Genomic DNA, 23,204 nt, shown 5'->3' with positions numbered 1-23,204 from the left:
TTTGCTTTCTGGTTTGAAAGAAGTAAACCAGTATAGAATAGATATATACTGATATATAATAAGAATAAATTATTAAAGTGCATAAAAAGAATTAAAGTCAGGTATAAGAGAAATATGTACAAGGTCTTAATAATTACAATTTTAATCTAGCATTTCTCAGAAGCTTTTGTTTTTGCTAAAGTGTTCAAAGTGTTTTGTTCTGAAATGTTTGGACCATGAAATTTCCATGTTTCAAGATTTTGGAATGTTTTCAAGGTTGAAATGTTCCCAAAATGTTCCTACTAGCTTCTCTTGTGCTCAAAACATTTTGAAGTGAAACATTTTGTACATCCTTACTTTTCACTGCTATAACTACCTTAAAAGCTTGTTTCCCTTTCTGTATTGTAATTGAAAATGAACTTGTAATGTGTGCAAGAGGAACTGTCCAACATTTGATGATTTAACTTCAAAGAATGCTCTTTATCATTGCTGCTCAAAATTTAAATATAGAATTGGAAAGGGTCATTGTATGACTTTTGTCAGATGTCCTGCTGTAATATCCATCATAGTGCTTCTTGATTTATGCTCATCCTTGAAAACTCAGCAAGAAGTGACTTGAACCCTGTCTGGTAGTTTATTCCGACTGGTTTTTCAATTACATTTAGTTTTTTTTAAAAAAATGCTTTTAAAAAACTTTTAAAAGTTGTAAGTATCAACAGGATGAATTATTTGTGTGTGCATTTGCCTGGAATAAACACAGTCTTGACTTGCATCTTGACTTGCATTTTTGTTCACTTGGATTGGTAAAAATGCTTGTTTTATTCATGAAGTTTTCTTAGATTGTGTACAATTTGGATTTTTGTTGTCCAGATATTTCTATAAATTCTTCTCTCCTAAATGAACTCCCCATAAAATTGAAGCATTTGTTCTTTTCAGCAACTTCAAGAATGTAGTGAAGATGAAGAAGACTGTGAATGTTTAAAACAAGCCATCACAGCTCTCCTGAATCTCCAATGTAGCATGGAACGTATTTATAATAAACATTCACCTAGACGTCGGCCTGGGTAAGAAAATTAGTCATAGCATTGTTCTAGCTGCAGTTGAGTTCTTTGGGAACATTAGCAAATATGTTGACATTTGAAGAGAAAGGCAGATTACGGTAAAGGAATTATGGCTGTGAGTCAGCACCCTAACACTTTCTTTTCCTTCTGTTAAGGCCTTTTTACACATTTTGTTTTAAAAAGTAAGCAAACCTGCTTTTACACAGACTTCAGCTGATAATTGCCAAGTTTAATCTGATAAAATATGCTTTTAGGGAGCCGGTGTCTTGGTTCTACAACCGCCAAGTAAGAAGCAAGCATCTGGCCATAAAAAAAATGAATGAGATCCAGAAAAACATTGATGGTTGGGAAGGCAAAGATATTGGTCAGTGCTGTAATGAATTTATAATGGAAGGCACACTGGCAAGAGTAGGAGCCAAGCATGAACGTCATGTATTTCTCTTTGATGGTTTAATGATTGGCTGCAAAGCCAACCATGGGCAGTCACGACTTCCAGGCTATAGCAACGCAGAGTACCGGCTCAAAGAAAAAATCATTATGAGGAAAGTCCATATAGTTGATAAAGATGACACGTGTGAATACAAAAATGCTTTTGAGCTGGTCCCTAAGGATGAGAACAGCTTAATCTTTGCTGCCAAGTCTGCTGAAGAGAAGAACAACTGGATGGCAGCACTAATTTCCCTCCAGTATCGCAGCACCCTGGACCGAATGTTGGATGCAGTACTGTTGCAAGAAGAGAACGAGCAGCCCCTGCGACTCCCCAGTCCAAGCATCTATCGTTTTGCAGTGGAAGACTCTGAGGAGAACATGGTTTTTGAGGACAGTCTTCAGAGCAGGAATGGAATTCCAATCATCAAAGGTGGAACTGTGGTGAAGCTCATTGAAAGGCTAACTTATCACATGTATGCAGGTATCTGGATTCCAATATAATGCTTATTGCATTATATTGTAATATAATGTATTATTGACTTATGGGAAGGGGATCATTATTACCTGAAATGAAATGCTTAATTTGGGATTGTGCTTGCCTTTCTAGATCCTAATTTTGTACGTACTTTCCTTACCACATACCGGTCCTTTTGTAAGCCGCAAGAACTCCTGGGTTTGTTGACAGAAAGGTAAATAAAAAATTTATCCAATCCCTTTGTCATGAATTTTGCTCTCATATTAGCAATAATAAAATTGCCATAGTGGTGAGATATTGTGATAATTTAAATGATGACACATTCATTTCTAAGCAATCTATTTTAATAGCATTGCCTACCTCTTGTTTTCCAGAGTCCATTACATACTTAATTATATAAAGCTTTTAGAAAGGTTTATGTGGTTTGGCAATATAAAGCTGAAACAATTTGGGCTCAGTTAAAAATAGAATACATCATGAAGAACCACCACTGGAGAGAGATTTTTTCTCTTATAAAAAAATAATTAAAGTATTGCATCCAATGTCTGGGTAGTTCGTGGTATACTACTAGAAGTTATTTAAGTCCAGATGGAACAGCTGGCACAAATATTACAAGCAGCACATAGCATAAGTTGTAAAAATGTGAACAACAGTTTGCATAGTGGCTTGCCGAAGCAGAATACAAGTTTGGAATTTGATATTAGTGCAAGAATGAAAATGGGCTTCCAAAGACAGTTAAAATTCAGAATTAGACCATTGCATACAATCCATTGGAAAAAAGGAGGTACAAATGTTGCCCTGTGATCTAAATTTTGGCTTTCTCAGAATCCTTCAGATTATTTGTTTGGTTTGTGAACTTCCTGACTATGAAGAAAAGACTAGAAAATCAGTCAAGAGAAACTGGAACAATCTAAGCTAGTAATGTTATGTTTTATGACAAAACTGTTTTGTGAGAGAGATGACTGAATTGCCAATGTTCAAGCTCAATCCAGTGACAAAGATATTAATTTTCTGTAATTGGCAGCTGCATTCCATTTGTACATTACACTGCTGATTATGCCTATGTTAAAATATATAAATCAGTGGTGGCCTAGGGTGGCATGTCCAGTATGAATAGCTGAATATTCCAGCTGAATAATGATCCTGCTGCTGGTGTACAAAGTGGAAGCCAAGAAAAAATAATTGTTGAAGACAATTCTATAGCTCTTTGAAAAGGGATGCAAATACCTTATTTTATACTTGCTGCTAACATAGAAATATTAAAATGAATTGGATTAATAAATACCAATATCTTCTAGTAGTTTAAAGAATTTAGTGGAGTAATAGCAGTGGTTTAAATCCCCTGAATGTTATTTCATATTCAGAAAGGTAGTTAAGACCAAGCTTTTCTTAGAGTTCTTAATTTTTGATGTTGATGACTAAGATTTTGATGTCAGATGATGGATTCCAGGGAGTTATAGTTCTACCAGTTGTATTTTATATATCTGTTTTGTTATATTGATTACAACACTATAAACCACTGGGAATCTTATTCAATAAATACAACAAAAATAAATGGATAAATCTTATCCGTTGTTCCAATTATGAACAAGAATGTGTTTCCAGGTCTTTCTCCTTTCTTTGTATTCTGCATCTGCTGTAATTCATGTTCCAACTTCCTTGTATTTATTAGATTTGAAATCCCTGAACCGGAACCAACCGAAGCTGATAGGCTGGCAATAGAGAAAGGAGAACAGCCAATCAGTGCAGATCTTAAAAGGTTTCGCAAGGAATATGTCCAACCAGTACAACTCAGGTTTGAACTTTTATCTCTTTCATGTTTCCAACTGTATTATCAGGTGGGAGGACACTGAGGTGATCACTTTGCTTGAGAAGTTCTTACTTTATATGAGAGTGAGAGGCCCTGAAAGCTAATCTAGAAGATCAGTCGGAGTGTGTATTCTGGCTTTTTTTAAACATAATTTTTATTGGTAACCTTCAAATTAAAATATAAAACTTGTGAATACAATTTAAAGAATTCAGATTATATATGAAAGCCAATTTGGTGTAGTGGTTAAGAAACCAGGCTAGAAATGGTGAGTCTGTGAATTCTAGTCCTGCCTTAGGCACAAAGCCAATTGGATGGCTTTGGGCCAGTCACTTTCTCTCAGCCCTAGGAAGGAGGCAGTTGTAAACCACTTCCAAATACGTTCCTCTGAAAATTGCAGGAACTTGTCCAGGCAGTCACCAGGAGTCAAGACTGACTTGAAGGCACAAAATATATGCATATGTCTATCTTATATGTCCCCTTCATGGATCACTGCCTTGTCGTGGCGAAGGGGCTTGCGTAACTCAGTGAAGCCATGAGCTATACCGTGCAGGGCCACCCAAGACGGACAGGTCATGACAGAGAGTTCTGACAAAATGTGGTCCACTGGAGAAGGAAATGGCAACCCACTCCAGTATCCTTGCCAAGAAAACCCCATGGACAATGTTAAAAGGCTAAAAGATATGATGCCGGAAGATGAGCCCCTCAGGTCGGAAGGTGTCCAATATGCTACTGGGGAAGAGCGGAGGGCATTTCCAAGTAGCTCCAGAAAGAGTGAAGCGGCTGGGCCAAAGCCGAAAGGACGTTCAGCTGTGGATGTATCTGGAAGCGAAAAGAAGGTCCGATGCTGTAAAGAACAATATTGTATAGGTACCTGGAATGTAAGATCTATGAACCAAGGCAAGCTGGATGTGGTCAAACATGAGATGACAAGATTGAACGTCGACATCTTGGGAATCAGCGAACTGAAATGGACGGGAATGGGTGAATTTAATTCGGGTGACCATTATATCTACTACTGTGGGCAAGAAACCCTTAGAAGAAATGGAGTTGCACTCATAGTCAATAAGAGAGTGGGAAAGGCAGTAATGGGGTACAACCTCAAAAACGACAGAATGATCTCAGTGCGTATCCAAGGCAAACCATTCAATATCACAGTCATCCAAGTCTATGCCCCAACCACTGATGCTGAAGAAGCTGAAGTTGACCGCTTCTATGAAGACCTACAACACCTTCTAGAACTAGCACCAAAAAGATGTCCTTTTCATCATAGGGGATTGGAATGCTAAAGTAGGAAGTCAAGGAGTAATCGGAATAACAGGCAAATTTGGCCTTGGAGTACAAAATGAAGCAGGGCAAAGGCTAATAGAGTTCTGTCAAGAGAACAAGCTAGTCATAGCAAACACTCTTTTCCAACAACACAAGAGACGACTCTACACATGGACATCACCAGATGGTCAATACCGAAACCAGATTGATTATATAGTTTGCAGCCAAAGATGGAGAAGCTCTATACAGACAGCAAAAACAAGACCAGGAGCTGACTGTGGCTCAGATCATGAGCTTCTTACTGCAAAATTTAGGCTTAAATTGAAGAATGTAGGGAAAACCACTAGACCACTCAGGTATGACTTAGATCATATTCCTTGTGAGTACACAGTGAAGGTGATGAATAGATTTAGAGGATTAGATTTGGTAGACAGAGTGCCTGAAGAACTATGGACGGAGGTCCGTAACATTGTACAGGAGGCAGCAACTAAAACCATCCCAAAGAAAAAGAAATGCAAGAAAGCAAAATGGCTGTCTGATGAGGCTTTACAAATAGCTGTGGAAAGAAGGAATGCGAAAAGCAAGGGTGAAAGGGAAAGATATAAGCAACTGAATGCAGATTTCCAGAGAATAGCAAGGAGAGATAAGAAGGCCTTCTTAAATGAACAATGCAAAGAAATTGAGGAAAACAATAGAATGGGGAAGACTAGAGATCTCTTCAAGAAAATTGGAGATATGAAAGGAACGTTTAGTGCAAAGATGGGCATGATAAAGGACAAAAAAGGCAGGGACCTAACAGAAGCAGAAGAGATTAAGAAGAGGTGGCAAGAATACACAGAAGAACTATACAAGAAAGATCTTAATGTCCCTGATGTCCACGCTGGTGTGATCACTGACCTTGAGCCAGACATCCTAGAGAGTGAAGTCAAGTGGGCCTTAGGAAGCATTGCTAACAACAAAGCTAGTGGAGATGACAGGATTCCAGCTGAGTTATTTAAAATACTAAAAGATGATGGTGTTAAAGTGCTGCACTCAATATGCCAGCAAGTTTGGAAAACGCAACAGTGGCCACGGGATTGGAAAAGGTCAGTTTACGTTCCAATTCCAAAGAAGGGCAACGCCAAAGAATGCTCAAACTATCGCACAATTGCACTCATTTCACATGCTAGCAAGGTTATGCTCAAAATCCTACAAGCTAGGCTTCAGCAATATATGAACCGAGAACTACCGGATGTACAAGCTGGGTTTCGAAGAGGCAGAGGAACTAGAGATCAAATCGCCAACATTCGCTGGATCATGGAGAAAGCACGAGAGTTCCAGAAAAATATCTACTTCTGCTTCATTGACTATGCAAAAGCCTTTGATTGTGTGGATCACAACAAACTGTGGCAAATTCTTAAAGAGATGGGAATACCAGACCACCTTACCTGTCTCCTGAGAAATCTGTATGCGGGCCAAGAAGCAACAGTTAGAACCGGTCATGGAACAACCGATTGGTTCAAAATAGGGAAAGGTGTACGACAAGGCTGTATACTGTCACCCTGCTTATTTAACCTATATGCAGAGTACATCATGAGAAATGCCAGGCTGGAAGAATCACAAGCCGGAATTAAGATTGCAGGGAGAATCATCAACAACCTCAGATATGCAGACGATACCACCCTAATGGCAGAAAGTGAAGAAGAACTAAAGAGCCTCTTGATGAGGGTGAAAGAGGAGAGTGCAAAAGCTGGCTTGAAACTCAACATTAAAAAAACTAAGATCATGGCATCTGGACCCATCAATTCCTGGCAGATAGAAGGGGTAGAAATGGAAGCAGTAACAGACTTCATTTATTTGGGCTCCAAGATCACCGCAGACGGAGACTGCAGCCATGAAATTAAAAGACGCTTGCTCCTTGGGAGGAAAGCTATGGCAAGCCTAGATAGCATATTAAAAAGCAGAGACGTCACCTTGCCGACAAAGATCCGCATAGTCAAAGCTATGGTTTTTCCAGTAGTAATGTATGGCTGTGAGAGCTGGACCATAAAAAAGGCCGAGCGCCGAAGAATTGATGCCTTTGAACTGTGGTGCTGGAGAAGACTCTTAAGAGTTCCCTGGACTGCTAGGAGGTCAAACCAGTCAATCTTAAAGGAAATCAACCCTGATTGCTCATTGGAAGGATCGATAATGAAGCTCAAGCTCAGATATTTTGGCCACCTAATGCGAAGAGAGATCTCTTTGGAGAAGACCCTGATGCTGGGAAAGATTGAAGGCAAAAGGAGAAGAGGACGGCAGAGGATGAGATGGTTAGATAGCATCACTGAAGCAATGAGCATGAAACTGAGCAAACTCAGGGAGGCAGTGAAGGACAGGAAGGCCTGGCGCAATATGGTTCATGGGGTCACGAAGAGTCGGACACGACTTAACGACTAAACAACAATCTTATATGTATATATTTGCACCAGATATACACATATTAAATAATAAAAAATAACATAAATGTGAAAAAAAGAAAATGAAATTAAATGATATTAGTCTATTCTTCTGAAATACAAGAATAGTAGTTACATTTTTTTGCAGGTAAAAATGCAAGCCATGTTATCCTGCATTCAGTAGATTGACATTATAAATGACTGTCGCAACAACAGGATACCCCAAGGAAAGCATTATTTCCAGTGATAAAATATAAATCATCCAAGTTGAAAATATATATTATTTGTATATCAGGAGCGCAGCTTTGAAGGAAGCTGTAAAATCTCTAAGGTTAAATTATCTAGAAAGTATCTGTCATCTCATGATACTAGAACATTCATGAAGACATAGTAGGGGAGAAAAGAACTTTACCACAAATAGTATACCCCACAATGGTATTATTTTCATTTATTTTGTGAAAGATCTGGTGGCGGCCTTAAGTTATGCCTATGCTTAAATGTGTCTCGGAAAGGATTTATTCTGGGAAATTTGCAGATGTTGTATCTTTATAGTTCCAACTGAATTTATGATTTGTTAGTCATAGTAAGCACAGTCCTTTTTTTTCAACTGAAGAAACTTTTTTTTTTCATTCACAAGTTCATTTCAGATGCCATCTCGCTCCAGTATAGCTGTTTTATCATCAGTTGGTGAATCAATCTACCTCAGCCTCGGTTGGGGAAAATTAAAAATAGTGGCATTTTTTCTCTTCTCTCTCTTTTTTCCCTTAAGGGTACTGAATGTGTTTCGACACTGGGTGGAACATCATTTTTATGACTTTGAAAGAGATCAGGAGTTACTCGATAGACTGGAGACATTTATTTCCACTGTAAGAGGTATATAATTTTAGTTGGTAATTTTCTTTAAATGTGAACATCAGCCTTATTTCTAGGTTACTTCCTAAATTCTCATCTTTAGCTTTTTACAAATCCCAAGTGTTCCTTTGGTCTGCACTTATTCATGGAAGACAATGGTATTTCTGGTTATTATGAGACAATTTTATTATATCAGTTTCCTTTCTAATCCGTTTCTGTTTACAAAAGAAAAAAGCATTACATTACGTAACTGTGTCCTGAATGCTTCTGCATTTGTGCCTTGCTTCTTCCATATAAAATTAGAGTACAGATAACGCTTCTTATCCTAGTTTCATGCTTTTCTAGGAAACCTGTGTCCATTATCACATGAAATGAGAAGAACCATGCCTGTCATTCATGTTTCCATTTAGACAGATAAATGTAAAATCACACATGCCATTTTTTATGTGGAAGATCTAATCTTGTAGTAGAGCAGCTCTAACAGGTGAATGTCTGCCTAAAGATTTAGCTGTTTGAATGAGTTTTGCTTATAGTCTATATTTAAAGTTGTTTCCATCAGCATAATCAAAAAGGCATTGGCATGTTTAGTTCAGAGAACAACTGCAGTCATGCAGTACCTCCAGTTCCAGTATTCACTATTATTTCTAGCATGTCCAGGGCCATTGGATGCAGTTTGGGATATAGAATTCCTCTTTTCTTTAATTTTCTGTCATAATTTTCCTGGGAAAAAAAGCCAATAGTATTGCTGAACAAGATTTCCATGGGGGGAGGAGAATGTTTTATAAAATAAGAAATTATGTACTTTGAGTCTAGAAAGTCCCTGGCATCTTTACTTAGCTCAGAAATTCATCTGCTTAAGAGCTGGGAGATTAATTGCTTGCTGTTTCAAATTATAGTCCTTTGTTAAGTAAACCAACAGTTGATGATGGAGAAGACAGACAAAAAGCAGAATGAAATGTGCAAAATGTAGAATTAGTTATCCAAAATAAGACATGGGGATTTCTTTCTTAATAGCCTACATCTGGCAGAATGCTGTTTTTTCTTAGTGCACAATTTAAGTTCAGTGGTAGTGGTTTTGATTTCTTCTGCTCTGTTTGGATATTACCCTAGATATCTCATTGCCCACTACAATGCAAAATTATAAGTCTAGCCCTGAAGGTCTTCCTTACTTTCCCAATTTAAATGCTATTGGCCTGGGTGTAAAACATCATGTATATTCTGCTACAGCACATTAAAACAGATGATCATTACTTTAAAATGCGAAGAACCAAGTAATTTACCTCAAATGTATCCTTCTACATTGCATTTTTCAGTGCACAGATTACATTTTAGTAAATGCATACAAATGTATTTGCTAAACAGTTTGCTATCTCAGATTTGTCTTGTAAAACGTTTTCCCAGAGTTTATGTTAATTGTTAATAAGGGAAGTTTGTTCTATTTCATACTTGCTATATGAAGTACCAATGTCTGATGTGTCTTCCAGGCAAATCCATGAAGAAGTGGGTGGAATCCATTGCAAAAATTATCAGGAGGAAAAAACAAGCTCATGCAAATGGCATTAGCCATAATATAACATTTGAGAGCCCACCACCTCCAATTGAGTGGCACATCAGCCGTCAGTTTGAGACATTTGACCTCATGACATTGCATCCCATAGAGATTGCTCGACAGCTAACCCTGCTGGAATCTGATCTCTACAGGTAGACCGCTGTTTTGTGGGGCTGACAATTCCTTCCATCACATAATTCAAATGGCAAAATGCTCCTTTCTTAATCAAATTCATTGTACAAACTCAATTTGAATAGTATAGTAGACTGTAGTATAGTATAGAGCAATATAATGATTGCAATACCGATGCTGACTGGTTTGATATTTACAGTATGTACTCCTTCAGTAATAAGATAAGGTAACATACTGGTTGAGAGATGAGCAGTAAGTCCTGAAGTAAACTAGATAATGTAGAGTTTTTGGTGGTAGAGCACAAATTTTGTGTGTGCAAGTTTAAACACTGATAATTTCTGTTAAAGGGATTTCAGATAGGAGCTTTGAAAAAAAACTCTGCCTGAAATCTTAGTTCTATCAGTTGGAGCACCTTATAAAAGGTGTCCTGTCTACAGCTCCCATTATCCCTTTTATTGGCCAGTGTGATTAGGCTGATGGGAGTTTCAGTTCATCACATCTGGATGACAAGGTTGGGGAAGACTAAGCTAGATAATCCTGGACTAAATGGAACAGTGATATGATTCATTTTAAGGCAGTTTTATATGCAAAACTGATTCAGTAGGCCAGTACTTCAGAAGTTGTATCTGCTTTCCATTCCCTTCAAAGTAATGTGAAGAAAGGTACTGAGTACTGAGACAATGTACTTAACATGCTTTATTCACCTAAAGTACAATACAGTACTAAATATAATTATAACTGAGCACTTAACAATTGAAGTTGTTCACTTGAAGTTATTACTTCTAGAAGAAAAGTAAAAAGTAATTTATGTTCAAGCTGTGGATCCAACTCATGTTTATTATTTTCTTCTTTAAGTGATATAAGACCAAACAAATAGATGAGGTAGCTACTTTTACTGTCTTTAAAAAAAAAAGATGGCTACTTGGAATGATGGTTGTATCCCATCTTATATGATTGATCTTCTAGTTGGACTTCCCTTTTTGGGGAGAATTGCTTAGCAAGTTAAAAGGGAAGAGCCCATAGTAGCTACACAGATTATTACATTGTAATTTCCCTCAGTTCAAATGCCTGGAGACTCTTCTGAATTTTCTGCATATCATATTCTTCCCACTGTGTTGACATGCACACACACATGCACACGCATGCACACAGACATGCACACGCATGCACACACGCATACACATACACACAAAATCATCTTGTTTTTTCTGTATCAGGGCAGTCCAGCCTTCAGAACTTGTTGGGAGTGTGTGGACAAAAGAAGATAAAGAAATTAATTCCCCAAATCTACTGAAAATGATTCGGCATACAACAAATCTTACACTTTGGTTTGAAAAGTGAGTAAATTCACTTATATCAAGAATATGCCATTTTGGTCATTTGATATTTTGCTTTATGACTGCATCACTTAGCGACAAAAGTTCCAGTCCCAATTGTGGTTGTAAGTCAAGGACTACCTGTAGTCCACCACACTGAAGACAAGTGGGCTTACATCACCATGCTATGTCAGAGTAATATAATGTTTAAAACATTACATGGGTTTTTTAGGGGCTTGAGTTCTGCTCATCCTTGAAAAACTGGATGGCCTTGAGCAAGTTCCTTGCTCAGTATTGGTCACTTCATTGTGAGCATTACAAAAGGTTTAAAAAGTACCATTTTATTTTACTTGAGGGTGTAACAAAATAAGAATATGACAATCGTTTTAAAATACCATCCAACAAACCTCTCTGCTGTTTTTTCTCCTTTTTCTAAATTAGGTGTATAGTAGAAATGGAAAACTTCGAAGAGCGAGTGGCTGTGTTAAGCAGGATTATAGAAATTTTGCAGGTTTTTCAGGACTTAAATAATTTTAATGGAGTTCTTGAGATAGTCAGCGCAATGAATTCTGTCTCCGTGTACAGACTAGACCACACATTTGAAGTAAGTCTTGGTGGCTGGCCAGTAATCAAAGTGTAACCAATGATTTTAAAATACAGTTGTTTTATATTAATGGCAGCTGCAATTCAGTACAAATGTGAATAGCATGGTAGGAATTATTTCCAAAACTAAGTAAAATAATACTTTGTTTGTTAAATTTGTATCCTGCCTTTTGTACAGGAGCGCAAGGCATATATCATATCACATCAAAATATAATATAATAAAACATCATGAGTTTCTTTGGTTAAATAAGGTTTCTGATCTGTGGTAGCATAAAGTAAGTCTGTAGCTCAAAATTCATAGTTCCATTTTACTTTGTTTTTTGCCAAACTGAATTATTTTTATATTATGGACTTGTTTATGTACATTTTACTATTGCCATTTATCGACAACCTTAGAACTAGTTTTAGAACCAAGTATATTTAATAACAAAAAAAAGAGTATATAGCAGCAAGATGATTCTGTGTAAGGCATTTTGACAACAAAGACCAGTAATATCTGAGAAATAGGGATCAAAGAATGATATAGAACAAAAAGATGTTGTGAAGATTTCACAATCTCTGCCAACACTGAATATTACACAGACATATCCTGCAATATCAAAATGTGGATTTTTTTTTTCTATCTGATATCAGGCACTGCAAGAAAGAAAAAAGAAAATTTTAGATGAAGCAGTAGAATTAAGTCAAGATCACTTTAAAAAATACCTTGCTAAACTCAAATCAATCAATCCACCATGTGTGCCTTTCTTTGGTAAGTTACACCACAGAGACAGAAACGGTGGCTGTTTCTTATATTCCTATTAATCTATAAACGGTTAATGAAATTGTGACATTCTTTCTAGGGTGTTTTGCAGTATCTTTTGAGAGAGTGCTTTTCTGCTGAATATTTTTCTTTCTCTTATTAATTTTAGTATGAAAAATAAAGTGTATTTGAGATGATTGCTAAAATGCTCTCAGAATATGGCTCCAAATAAGCACTGTGTTATCTAAATTTATTTAGAATACCGTCAAATGCTTCCTATTTCTTGCATATTTCAGCCCACGTGTGTGTGTGTGGGGGGGGATCTAAGAACATAACGTATTACTGGAATTTGGCTTTAAAGAAACAGATACATCCATGAAGAGAAATTTTCCTTCTGACTTTGAATCTCTTAAATCTCATCTTAATTTTTTTTTTCATGATTTTGGCCCCTGCTTGCTTGCTTGAAACTGTTAAGACAAAAGCTTTGATTGTTCTTTGTCATTTGACAGAGGAAGAAGATGGTAAGCTTGTCACTTATTGGTCAAAAAATGGTTTAGAAATGTGTCATCTTTCAGGTTCTGCTGAGTTCCTTTTCTCAGGAAATTGAGTCATTCTTAAGTCCAACAGAAGGTAGTAGTTTTTTCATTTGCTGTTACCCAAAGTTGGACAGCAAGACTTTCACTTATTTCTCCTCCCCCTCACTATTCAGATGTGCATCAAAAGTTCTCTCAGGCTTTAGGGAAGTGTGTAGGGTGCATGGGTACAACCTCTATGTCTCACTGTAAAATGCGCTATAAAATGTGTTCATAACGTATTATTTTATATTCTTACTTGATAAGGGTTGCATGTGACTTAAGAGGAATCTTGCCCCTTCTTTATAATTGATTGGTTTTGATAATTTATTACATAGTACAGCAAAGTAGGCTTGAGTTAATACCTGGATGCAGAGAATAAAAAAGAATACTCCCCTAAAGTTTCCTAGTGAGTTCATAATTTGAAATGTCAGCTTCCTGTCTCCTAGACATTCTGAAGCTCAAAAAGGTAATGCAATACTTCATGCACAGTTGTCCATCTAAGGCTAATTTTTCTGAAGGGAGGGTCTCTGTTATGGTCATAAACAAAAAAAGTCATGGATGTGAACAAGCTAAAATCCTTTTGCCCTTTCTCTCTAATTAGGAATATACTTAACAAATATTCTAAAGACAGAAGAAGGGAATCCTGACTTCCTAAAAAGACAAGGGAAAGGACTGATCAACTTCAGTAAAAGAAGGAAGGTGGCTGAAATCACAGGAGAAATCCAACAGTATCAGAACCAGCCTTACTGTTTACGCGTTGAGCCAGACATTCGGGTAATTGGACAGCACTGCGGAGAGAGCTCCCTCTGCATTTTATAAGATGACAAATAGTGTTTTGGTGCTTTGCTGAGACTAGGCCATCAGTGTAATGCAGCTGCTAAAAAAGACAAATGCTATCCTGGGGTGCACTAATGAGGATACAGTGGCCAGATCACAGGAAATCATTCCACTCTGTTCTGCCCAGGTCACACTTTAGTTCTGAGTACCGCACCTCATAAAGGACAGCAACCAACCTGAGCAAATCCAGGGGAGGGCTACCAGAGGGGTCTGGAAACCAGGTTTTGTGAGAAACTGTTAAATTATCTGGATATGTTTAGCCTACAGAAAATAAATTGTGTAGAGATATTTGTGTAATGATATTGTGTAACTATTGTGAGGACTAGAAGACCTCAAAGGTCCCTTCCAACCCTATGATTCTATGAGATATGATAGCCCCTTCAAAATATCTGAAGGGTTGTCACACAGGAGCAAGAGTAGACATATTTTCTAATGTCTAAAAGGCAGCACGAAAACCAATGGGTTAAAAGTATGAGGAGGCAGGTTCAGGCTAGACATCAGAAGGATGTTCCTGATGGTATATACTACAAGCCAGTGGAATAGGCTGCCACATAAAGTGTGGGTTCTATTTGTTAGAAGTCTTCAAATGGAGGCTGAAGAGCAATCTTTCAGAGGGTCCAAGCAGAGAATCGTAGTAGATCCCTTCCAATTATGTGATTATATATCAGTATTTTCTATGATGGAGAGGATCAGATTTAGCAGTAAATCACTCACAGTGTCCAGGTTCTTAGATTTCCTTGAAGAAAGTATCAACTTGTAAAGTTAAATGGGAGTATTGCACTGTGGCCACCATTAAATTGAAGCAGCCATTCATATCCTGGAAAGCATGTTTGCTTTCAGTTTAAAATGTATGGAAGTAGAGCCATTTGTCCATTTCACATATACCATGTATGCATACAGTGCCAGTCCATAAATAATCCCAACATTGCTAATAATATCCAAGGAAGAAAAATATGATACAACGTAAACTGACTGAGAGCCTGGAAACATGGGATTCCTAGAATCTTAGGGGAGTTCGCACATGTTGGTATTGTATTTCTCGTTATGATGCAGTTAGTTGAAAAGTTATTTTTTTGCCTTTTCAGAGATTCTTTGAAAATTTGAACCCCATGGGAAATTCCCCAGAAAAAGAATTCACTGACTATTTATTCAACAAATCTCAGGAGATTGAGCCCCGAAACTGCAAGCAGCCCTCTAGATATGTAAGTCTTCAAATAATGTACAGGTAGTCCTCTGTTTACAACTGCAGTTGGGACCCGAATTTCCATCAGTAAGTGATGTGGTTGTAAAGCATGATATCACATGATTGCATCCCAGAACACACCATTGCTGTCATTAAGTGAGGATCATGGGTCGTTAACTGTGTCCCAGTTGGCTTGTAAGGAGGCTGGCAGGCAGGTAAGGCGTGGTGTGAGCATGGCAGGACCAGGGGTGGCTGCTACTGGGTGAGGGAGGGTTCACAAGTGGGCCACGAGGCGCAATGTGAGCATGGCAGGGCGGGGTGGCTACTGCTTGGCGGGGGAGGGTGCGAGCGACTTACCAGAACAACTTGTGACCTTCTTTGCTCGCTTCCCCATTGACTTTGCTTGTGGGAAGCCAGCAGGAAAGGTCGCAAATGGTGATCACGTGACCATGGGACACTGCAGCCGTTGTAAGTGCAACCCAGTTGCCAAGCGCCCACACTGTGATCATGTGACTGTGGTGGTGCTATAATGGCCAGAACTTTGAGGACCTGTTGTAAGTCTCCTTTTTCAGCGCCATTGTAACTTTGAACAGTCGCTGAACAAATGGTTGGTAAGTGAGGACTACCTGTATATGATTCCATTTGATAGTGTATGCATCTGATTTGTACAAAAAGTAATGGTGCGTATTGAGAGATGTGTGCCCTTTGCAGAGATAGTGTCAAACCTGGCAGGGTCTCTAGGAAAAATATTATATTCTCAATTACTGAATAATAGCAACACAAAATTACTTTGTAGTGTTAAATGGCACTTTAATGTGGAGGGTCCTGAATTATTCTACATAATTAATACTTATATTAATCTAAGCCTTCAAAAGACATTTTGTTTTTCTTTATAATGGAGAATTCTGTTTCAAATTCTATTTCCTTCAGTATCAGAGGAGATATTAAAGGCATGCAATCAAGTGTAGCTTGAAGGCAGATACTGTTGATTTATGTATAAATTAGCATTTCATTCTTAAGCAAAAGATGGCTTAGTAAGTAAAAAGGCAATTTTCCTAGTTTAGTCTTTTTTGCACTGATTTATTTCCTTGTATTTCTAAACATAAAGCAACTAGCCCAAAGAGAAAAAAGTTTAAAATTGTGGGATTTTTTTTTTCTCTTTTAGCCTAGAAAAACAAGCTACTCTCTAAAATCTCCTGGAATAAGGCCAAATGCCGGCAGACACAGCTCCACATCTGGTACATTGAGAGGCCATCCAACTCCTCTTGAAAAGGAACCTTATAAGATTAGTTTTAGTAGAATTACTGAAGCTGAACAGGAGTCTGCAGCATCAGCACCAACTTCACCAAACATACCATCCACTCCTCCAGTGTCTGCATCATCAGAAGTCAGTGTGTTCATAGACATTGATCTCAACAGCTCCTACGGTAAGTATTCCAAGCCACCTTACATTCTTAAACTACAATAATAAAATGAAACTCAAATTATTTCTGATATTCGCAGGTTTACTGCTCTACCATAGTATGATAGGTTTGGTGAGAGGATGAGAGGTAGATGGGAATACTGATAGATCTAGTCGCTGAGTTAATGTATTTTGAATGCAGCTTTTTTGTCCTTTAACTTTTGAGACCTGGAACAAGATGTATTTCTTTTCATGCCATTTATAACTGAACTCAGAGTTAATGGCACAACAGACATCTGTGTTTTAACTCCCAAATCTTTATGCTCATCATCTCTTTTCTCTTCCTTAATTTTTTATTAGGCCCATGCAAAGCATTTGTACAAAGAGCCATCTCTGGATCATTAAAGCCAGTCCATGTTTTGCAAAGCTCATACAGCTGCTTCAGCAATGCCCAGCTGTCATAAATGAGCCTGCAGAGCCATCTGCTTCCCTTCCTTCATGAGCATGCAGACCCAGGCATTTCTGCCATAGCCACTTGAGTCTTGCAAAATACTGTACAGGTAGTCCTTGGGTTACGACGACAGTTGGGACCAGAATTTCTGCCACTAAGCATTGTGGTCTTAAAGCACAACGTCAGGTGACTGCATTGCTTAGTGATGGCAATCCCGGGACTCCCTATTGCTGTTGTTAAGCGACAGTCGTGGGTCGTTAAGTGAGAATCTCCTTGCAAATTCCTACTGGCTTCCAACAAGCAAAATCAATGGGGAAGCCATCAGGAAGTTGCAAGTCCCAGGCAGCTCCCAAGCAGGCTGGTGGGCAGGTAAGTGGCTGCTGCCAGGTGGGAGAGGGTGCACGAATGGCCGACATGGCGCAAGCACCCTGGGTGTGGTTTCTGCCGGGTGAGGGAGGGTGTGTGAGTGGCTGACGCAGTATGGAATGAGAGCAGCAAGGCCAGGGGTGGCTGCTGCTGGGTGCGCAAGGGTGCCCAAGGGCATGCAAGTGGCTGGGGCAGCACAGTGTGAGTGCAGCAGAACTGAGGGTGACTGCTGCTGGGTGGGGGAGGGTGTGTGGGTGGCCATTGAGGCACGGCGCGAGCACTGTGGGGCTGTGGGAGTTGCTGCCAGGTGTGTGAGTGGCTGTTGAGGTGTGGTGCGGCAGGCTGGGGGTGGCTGTTGCTGGCTATGCGGGTGGCCATCAAGGCATGAGTGTGGTGGGGCTGGGGGTGGCTGCTGCTGGGTGTGCAAGGGTGCACGAGGGTATGTAGGTGGGTGTTGAGACATGAGCACAGTGGGACTGGGGGTGGCTGCTGCCAGGTGGGAGAGAGTGTACAGGTGGCTGCCACAAGTGAGGGGGTGCTGCAGGTGCCGTAGGTGGGCTCCTTGGGGGAAAAAGCCTCTGGGAACTTGTGACTTTCCCTGTTGGCTTCTGCATTAACTTTGCTTGTGGGAAGCTAGCAGTGAAAGTCACAAGTGGCTATCCTGTGACCACGGAATGCTGCAACCGTCGCCTGGATTGCGATCACGTGACTGAGGGGGTGCTGGGATGACTGGAACTTCAAGGGCTGGTCTAAGTACCGCTCGTTCAGTGCCGTTGTAACTTTGAACAATCGCTGAACGATTGGTCGTTAACCAAGGACTACCTGTAGAGAAATGCTTTCCACAACCTAATGCCTTGTATTATAATCCCTTCTTCAAAGAGCTCAGAGCAGAATGTTTGTGGGTTAATTGACTATAGGCAGCTATTCCTGCTTTTTAATAATGAAATAGTTTATTCCCCACAGCATTTCACTAATGACTTCCTAAATTCATTCTGCTTTTCCTACAAGCCTCAAAATCCCTCTTGAAGACCCTGGTGCCTGAGTCAAACATCAGCTTAGCATCCTGGCTGGTATGAGAGGAATCTGGTTTGAAAGAGCTGGACTCTCTTGAGGGGAGAAGGCATGCACGCACCAATAAGAGCTTGGCAGATCCCCTCACAGAGCTCATCTGACTATGCCACTGAGAAAATAGTTGGCCAGGTGTGCCAGATAGTTCACATGCCAAAGACTGTGTCAATAGCAGAAAGAAAACATTACTTTACTTAAGGATAACTTAAGGCTGCCTCAGGTATGGCCTGGGGATCAGAAGAAGGGAATGTTATGAGGACATAGTGGAGATTGCTGGGGCATGTTTGATGATGCAAATGGGGAAAGGTTATAAGAGGCCAGAGTAGTAGTCATGCTCTTTGTCAAGTTCAGGTGACACTAAGTTGTGTTACTTACAGTTAATGACACAGTTTTTCTCTTAGCTGTATTTTCAATTCTAAATGGTATTTTGACATGTAAAACATTCCTAATTATCTCCTTTCTGCCTTCTCTTCACAGGTAGCAACAACAGCATATTTGCTCCTGTCCTTTTGCCACAGTCAAGTAAGTACTCTGGTTACTCCTGCAGAATTCCATTGTCTCTTTGCATATGTATACAGAAGAGCATCAAGAGTTACTGTAACCCTAAAGCTGCACTCTATTTGGCCCTGTCTAAAGGTGGCAGGGGGCATGACTAATGATCCCATAACATTTCCAGAATGGGTGAGTTTCAGACTCTTCTGGGGAGGTTGGGGCTTTGGGGACAGTTTTGAGGGAAGATATGGGTGCCTTAAAACTTCTGGAGACTTCAGAAAATGATAAAACCTCCTCAAAAAATTAGAACAATTTCTTCCTGTTGTTTGAGGTTTCAAGGTTCATAATTATTTATTGATAACGTTTATATTTGGCCAGTTTGGTATAGTGATTAAGGTGAAATAGGTGAAAGCCAGCTGGGTGACTCTGGGCCAGTCACTCTCTCTCAGCCCAACCCACCTCATAGGATTGTTGTGGGGAAAATAGGAGGCAGGAGTATTAGGTATGTTCACCATGTTGAGTTGACATGATAGATGGCTGGATGTGTGTGTGTGGTGGGGGCAGATGATGATGATGATGATGATAATGCCACCTAACTCAAACAATATGACTCTAGATGGTGGTACAAAATCACCACCATTAAATAAAAATACAAAACAGCACATGGCACTAAAACAAAATAAAACAATTAAATGGCTAGCAGAACTAAAATGTGTTATATTCTACCGAATGAGAACTTTGCTCATCCTGACCCAGGTGCCTGGGAAAAGAGCCAGCTCTTAACTGATTTTCTAAAGGCTTGCAGGCTTGGGGCAAAAGCCAGTTGGGTACCCAAAGCCTTTGCAACTTCTTCCCTTAATCTCACTAAACCTCCAAATATATTAAAAGAAATGTTAGCCTCATTCAGTGTAGAAAGCTGCCCTCAGATTTTCCCATCCTGTCCTAAAGACAGAAGCTATTAATGTATGGGTAGAAAAAGCAAAAAGTAAACAAGGATATATTGAAAATACAAAAATAATTGCTAGGACTTACATATTTAAGAAACAAGGTTTCAAAAGATTAACTAATTAAACAGTTAAACGCATTAATTTCTGTCTGTTTCATTCTTCAGAATCATTCTTCAGTTCATGTGGGAGTTTACATAAATTAAGTGAAGAACCCTTGGTCCCTCCTCCTCTGCCTCCTCGCAAGAAGTTTGATCAAGATTTTTCTAACTCAAAGGTAATCTTCTGTTTGAAAGAATCTTCTTTAAGTGTATTTGTAGACTATGAGCAAAGCAGAGATCTTGTAGTTCTATGTGATTTGATTTCTCACTGCTCAGTCTCTCTGCTTTACAGGTAGTCCTTGGCTTATGACCATTCATTTAGTGACTGTTTGAAGTTATGATGGTGCTGAAAAAAGTGACTTATGACCGGTCCTCACATTTATGACCATTGCAGCATCCCCAAAGTCACATGATCAAAATGTGGGCACTTGGCAACCAGCACGTATTTACGACAGTTGCAGCATCCCAGGGTTACGTGATTACCATTTGCAACCTTCCCAGCTAGCTTCTGACAAGCAAAATCAATGGGGAGCCGCATGATTCACTTAATGATTGTATGATTTACTTAACAACTGTGGTGATTTGCTTAACAACCACTGCAAAAAATGGTGTAAAATTGGGTTCAGTCATTTGATCCCTCACTTAACGACCGCATCACTTAACGAATTTTCCAGTCCCTATTGTGGTCATAAGTCGAGGACTACCTGTTTTGTTATGTGTTTGTGCATCAGCATGTGCATGCTCTCAAACCCACACATGCACACTTGCATGCTAATCAGCTCATGTGCCAACCTCATTTCTGCTACATTAACCATCTCAAACTTGGCTTGTTGGTATAACTGGGGATTTTAAAATGCATGTCTTTAGAGCTGAATCCCATTCACTTTGGTGGAACTTTAAACTATTAACTTTCAGTTAAATTGTTTTAATGTCTGAGGAGTTGTCATTCAAGTTCAGGAATGCTGAAAATAAGGTATGGAATGCTGTGTTCTGAAAAAAGAAATTTGAAGATGGAAATATATGAGGTTCTTGCTCAAAGTAATTTATATTGGGGACAGTTTGGATGATTCTGCTCATGTGTGTTTCAGGGTGGTTCCAGATCTGATGATGATCCTCCTGCTGTCCCCCCGAGACAGCCCCCTCCTCCAAAGATACAGCCACGAGTCCCAGCCTACACTGGTCCATTTGATCCGCCGCTGCAGAGCCCTCCACCACCCCCACCAAGAGATCCTCTGCCTGACACTCCTCCTCCAGTACCCCTTCGCCCTCCAGAGCATTTTGTGAACTGCTCATTCAGTCTTCAGCCACCACCTGTGGGACACTTTCACAGAGAGCCTGACTGGCTCCGGGAAGTTAGCACATGCCCAAACTCCCCTAACACTCCGCCTGGCACCCCATCGCCTCGAATACTGCGTCGTTGGTGCGTGCTCAGCCCAAATCCTAACAGCCTTGCAGCACCTCCAGTCCCACCTCGTCAGAATTCCAGTCCTCAGCTACCGAAACTGCCACCAAAGACTTACAAGAGGGAACTCTCTCACCCTCCTTTGCACAGACACTCTTTGCTAGAAAATGCAGAAGCTCCTCAATGACCTTCATCATGGTAGTCATTGACACTGGAATAGCAGCACCAAACTTTACATTTTCTTCTTAATTTATTCCAATGACACAGTGTACTTGAGCCCTTCATCCAGCAAACACTTGCACCAGAGTGCTGCTGATCAAGACTCATTCTCAAGCATTGGAACAACAAGAACAGCCTTCAGACTCACTCTAGCCTGTTTACTCACGGCAACAACCTTCTCCTCAGGGGATCAGTAGCACTGCCTTCTCCTCTTCCTCCTCAGTGCTGTGAAAGTTTTGCCAGTACAAAGAATACCATATTTTGCACTGTAAATGACACACTACCCTAATTTTAAACTGACATCAGTTCATTGCACTGAGCCAAAACAAAAGCGGTTGCCGGTGGATTTCTTATTTTCAAACTGGAGCATGAGCAGCCTCTCTCTCTCTCCCCCGCCCCGCTCCATATATATATATTTAAAGGTGCAATTTATCAGAGAACGTTCTCCAAATTGGTGTCTTCAAGTTGCATTGGGACTGCAATCTCAGCCAATGTGGCCTTCTAGAAAGCACCAGGTAAGAGAAAAGATGCACTGAGAAGCACTCTCTCACCCAAGCCCAGCTGAAATGAATAGATTCATTTCAGTGTGGTTTACCTGGGAGAACCTTCCAGTGGGTTATGCCCAATTGATGCCACAATTGATGGCCTTCCCATCAAAACATGAAGATGTATATCCTGTTTCTGATTTTGTTTTTATAAACCTCTTTGGATCCTTGCTTTTTAGTAAAAATTAAAATCAAGAGGTTTGTGATAGATCATTATATTACAGCTGTTTTCAAATGTTAGGTGACATCATGTCTTAATTTTTCATAGTTTTGCTGCTGAACTTGAGAAAAGATAAGTGACAAAAGCAAGAGAGCGCACTACGAGTGTTCTGATTAAGTGAGAGGCAGAAGAGGGTCTGCTTCACCCACCTGTTCAAAGAGAATTTAGCACGTGTGTCATATTCAGTTGTGCCTTCATTGTTTAGACAAGCGGAGGTGTCTTAAGCTAAAAAGTTGCCTGCTGTTTCGGCAAACAAAGCTATTGCGCCATATTATGTACAGTTGTTTATAGTGTATATTTACAAGGTAATAACCTGTATACATTTCTGTGACTTGAGGCCTCTTCTGCAATCTCTTCTTTCTGTGCATTGTACTATTGTAAGCATTTCCCTACATATTAGTGGTGAAAACCATCTTCTAAGTACCCTTCCCCCCCAAATTAGATCTTCACTGTCATTATGGAGTCCCTTCTGGAAATGTGTTTAAACCAGCAAATATTCAAGAATACTATTTGGACTCTTTGAAACTTAAATGAGACCTTCCTCTGGCCAGTTGAACTCTATTTTTTTTAAACTGGCATATTAAAGGAGTCTGGTTCAAGTACTGAAAAAAATCAGGAGAGGTCTGGTAACACCTTTTTCAATTAACAAATTTTATTAAATAGCATAAGCTTTCATGAGCCACAGCCTGCTTTATCAAATGCATAGAGTGGCTAGACTGATTTAGGAGTTAATTGGGATGGAAGGAGGGGAAAACAGGTTGGTTATGTGG

The 23,204-nt window shown here is 39.6% G+C and overlaps 1 protein-coding gene across 1 annotated transcript in view; it reads left to right on the top strand.

The window, feature by feature from the left end:
• SOS2 (SOS Ras/Rho guanine nucleotide exchange factor 2) overlaps window positions 1–22,770 on the top strand; it is a 36,713-nt gene extending 13,943 nt beyond the window's left edge. The window contains exons 9-23 of the mRNA XM_007427669.4: window positions 916–1,043; window positions 1,295–1,950; window positions 2,077–2,158; window positions 3,617–3,739; window positions 8,204–8,307; window positions 9,771–9,987; window positions 11,185–11,304; window positions 11,725–11,887; window positions 12,521–12,638; window positions 13,806–13,978; window positions 15,127–15,243; window positions 16,390–16,651; window positions 18,989–19,033; window positions 20,115–20,224; window positions 21,137–22,770. Coding sequence (XP_007427731.2) covers window positions 916–1,043; window positions 1,295–1,950; window positions 2,077–2,158; window positions 3,617–3,739; window positions 8,204–8,307; window positions 9,771–9,987; window positions 11,185–11,304; window positions 11,725–11,887; window positions 12,521–12,638; window positions 13,806–13,978; window positions 15,127–15,243; window positions 16,390–16,651; window positions 18,989–19,033; window positions 20,115–20,224; window positions 21,137–21,637 — 2,919 coding nt within the window. The 3' untranslated portion in view covers window positions 21,638–22,770. The remainder of the gene's footprint in view (window positions 1–915; window positions 1,044–1,294; window positions 1,951–2,076; window positions 2,159–3,616; window positions 3,740–8,203; window positions 8,308–9,770; window positions 9,988–11,184; window positions 11,305–11,724; window positions 11,888–12,520; window positions 12,639–13,805; window positions 13,979–15,126; window positions 15,244–16,389; window positions 16,652–18,988; window positions 19,034–20,114; window positions 20,225–21,136) is intronic.
• The last annotated feature ends 434 nt before the right edge of the window (window positions 22,771–23,204 follow it).

The sequence above is a fragment of the Python bivittatus genome, unplaced genomic scaffold (assembly GCF_059951505.1).
Source record: "Python bivittatus isolate LINGU-HERP-01145 unplaced genomic scaffold, Pbiv_v1 ctg000580_np1212, whole genome shotgun sequence".
Taxonomy (NCBI): domain Eukaryota; kingdom Metazoa; phylum Chordata; class Lepidosauria; order Squamata; family Pythonidae; genus Python; species Python bivittatus.
This window is presented reverse-complemented; position numbering and strand designations above follow the sequence as displayed.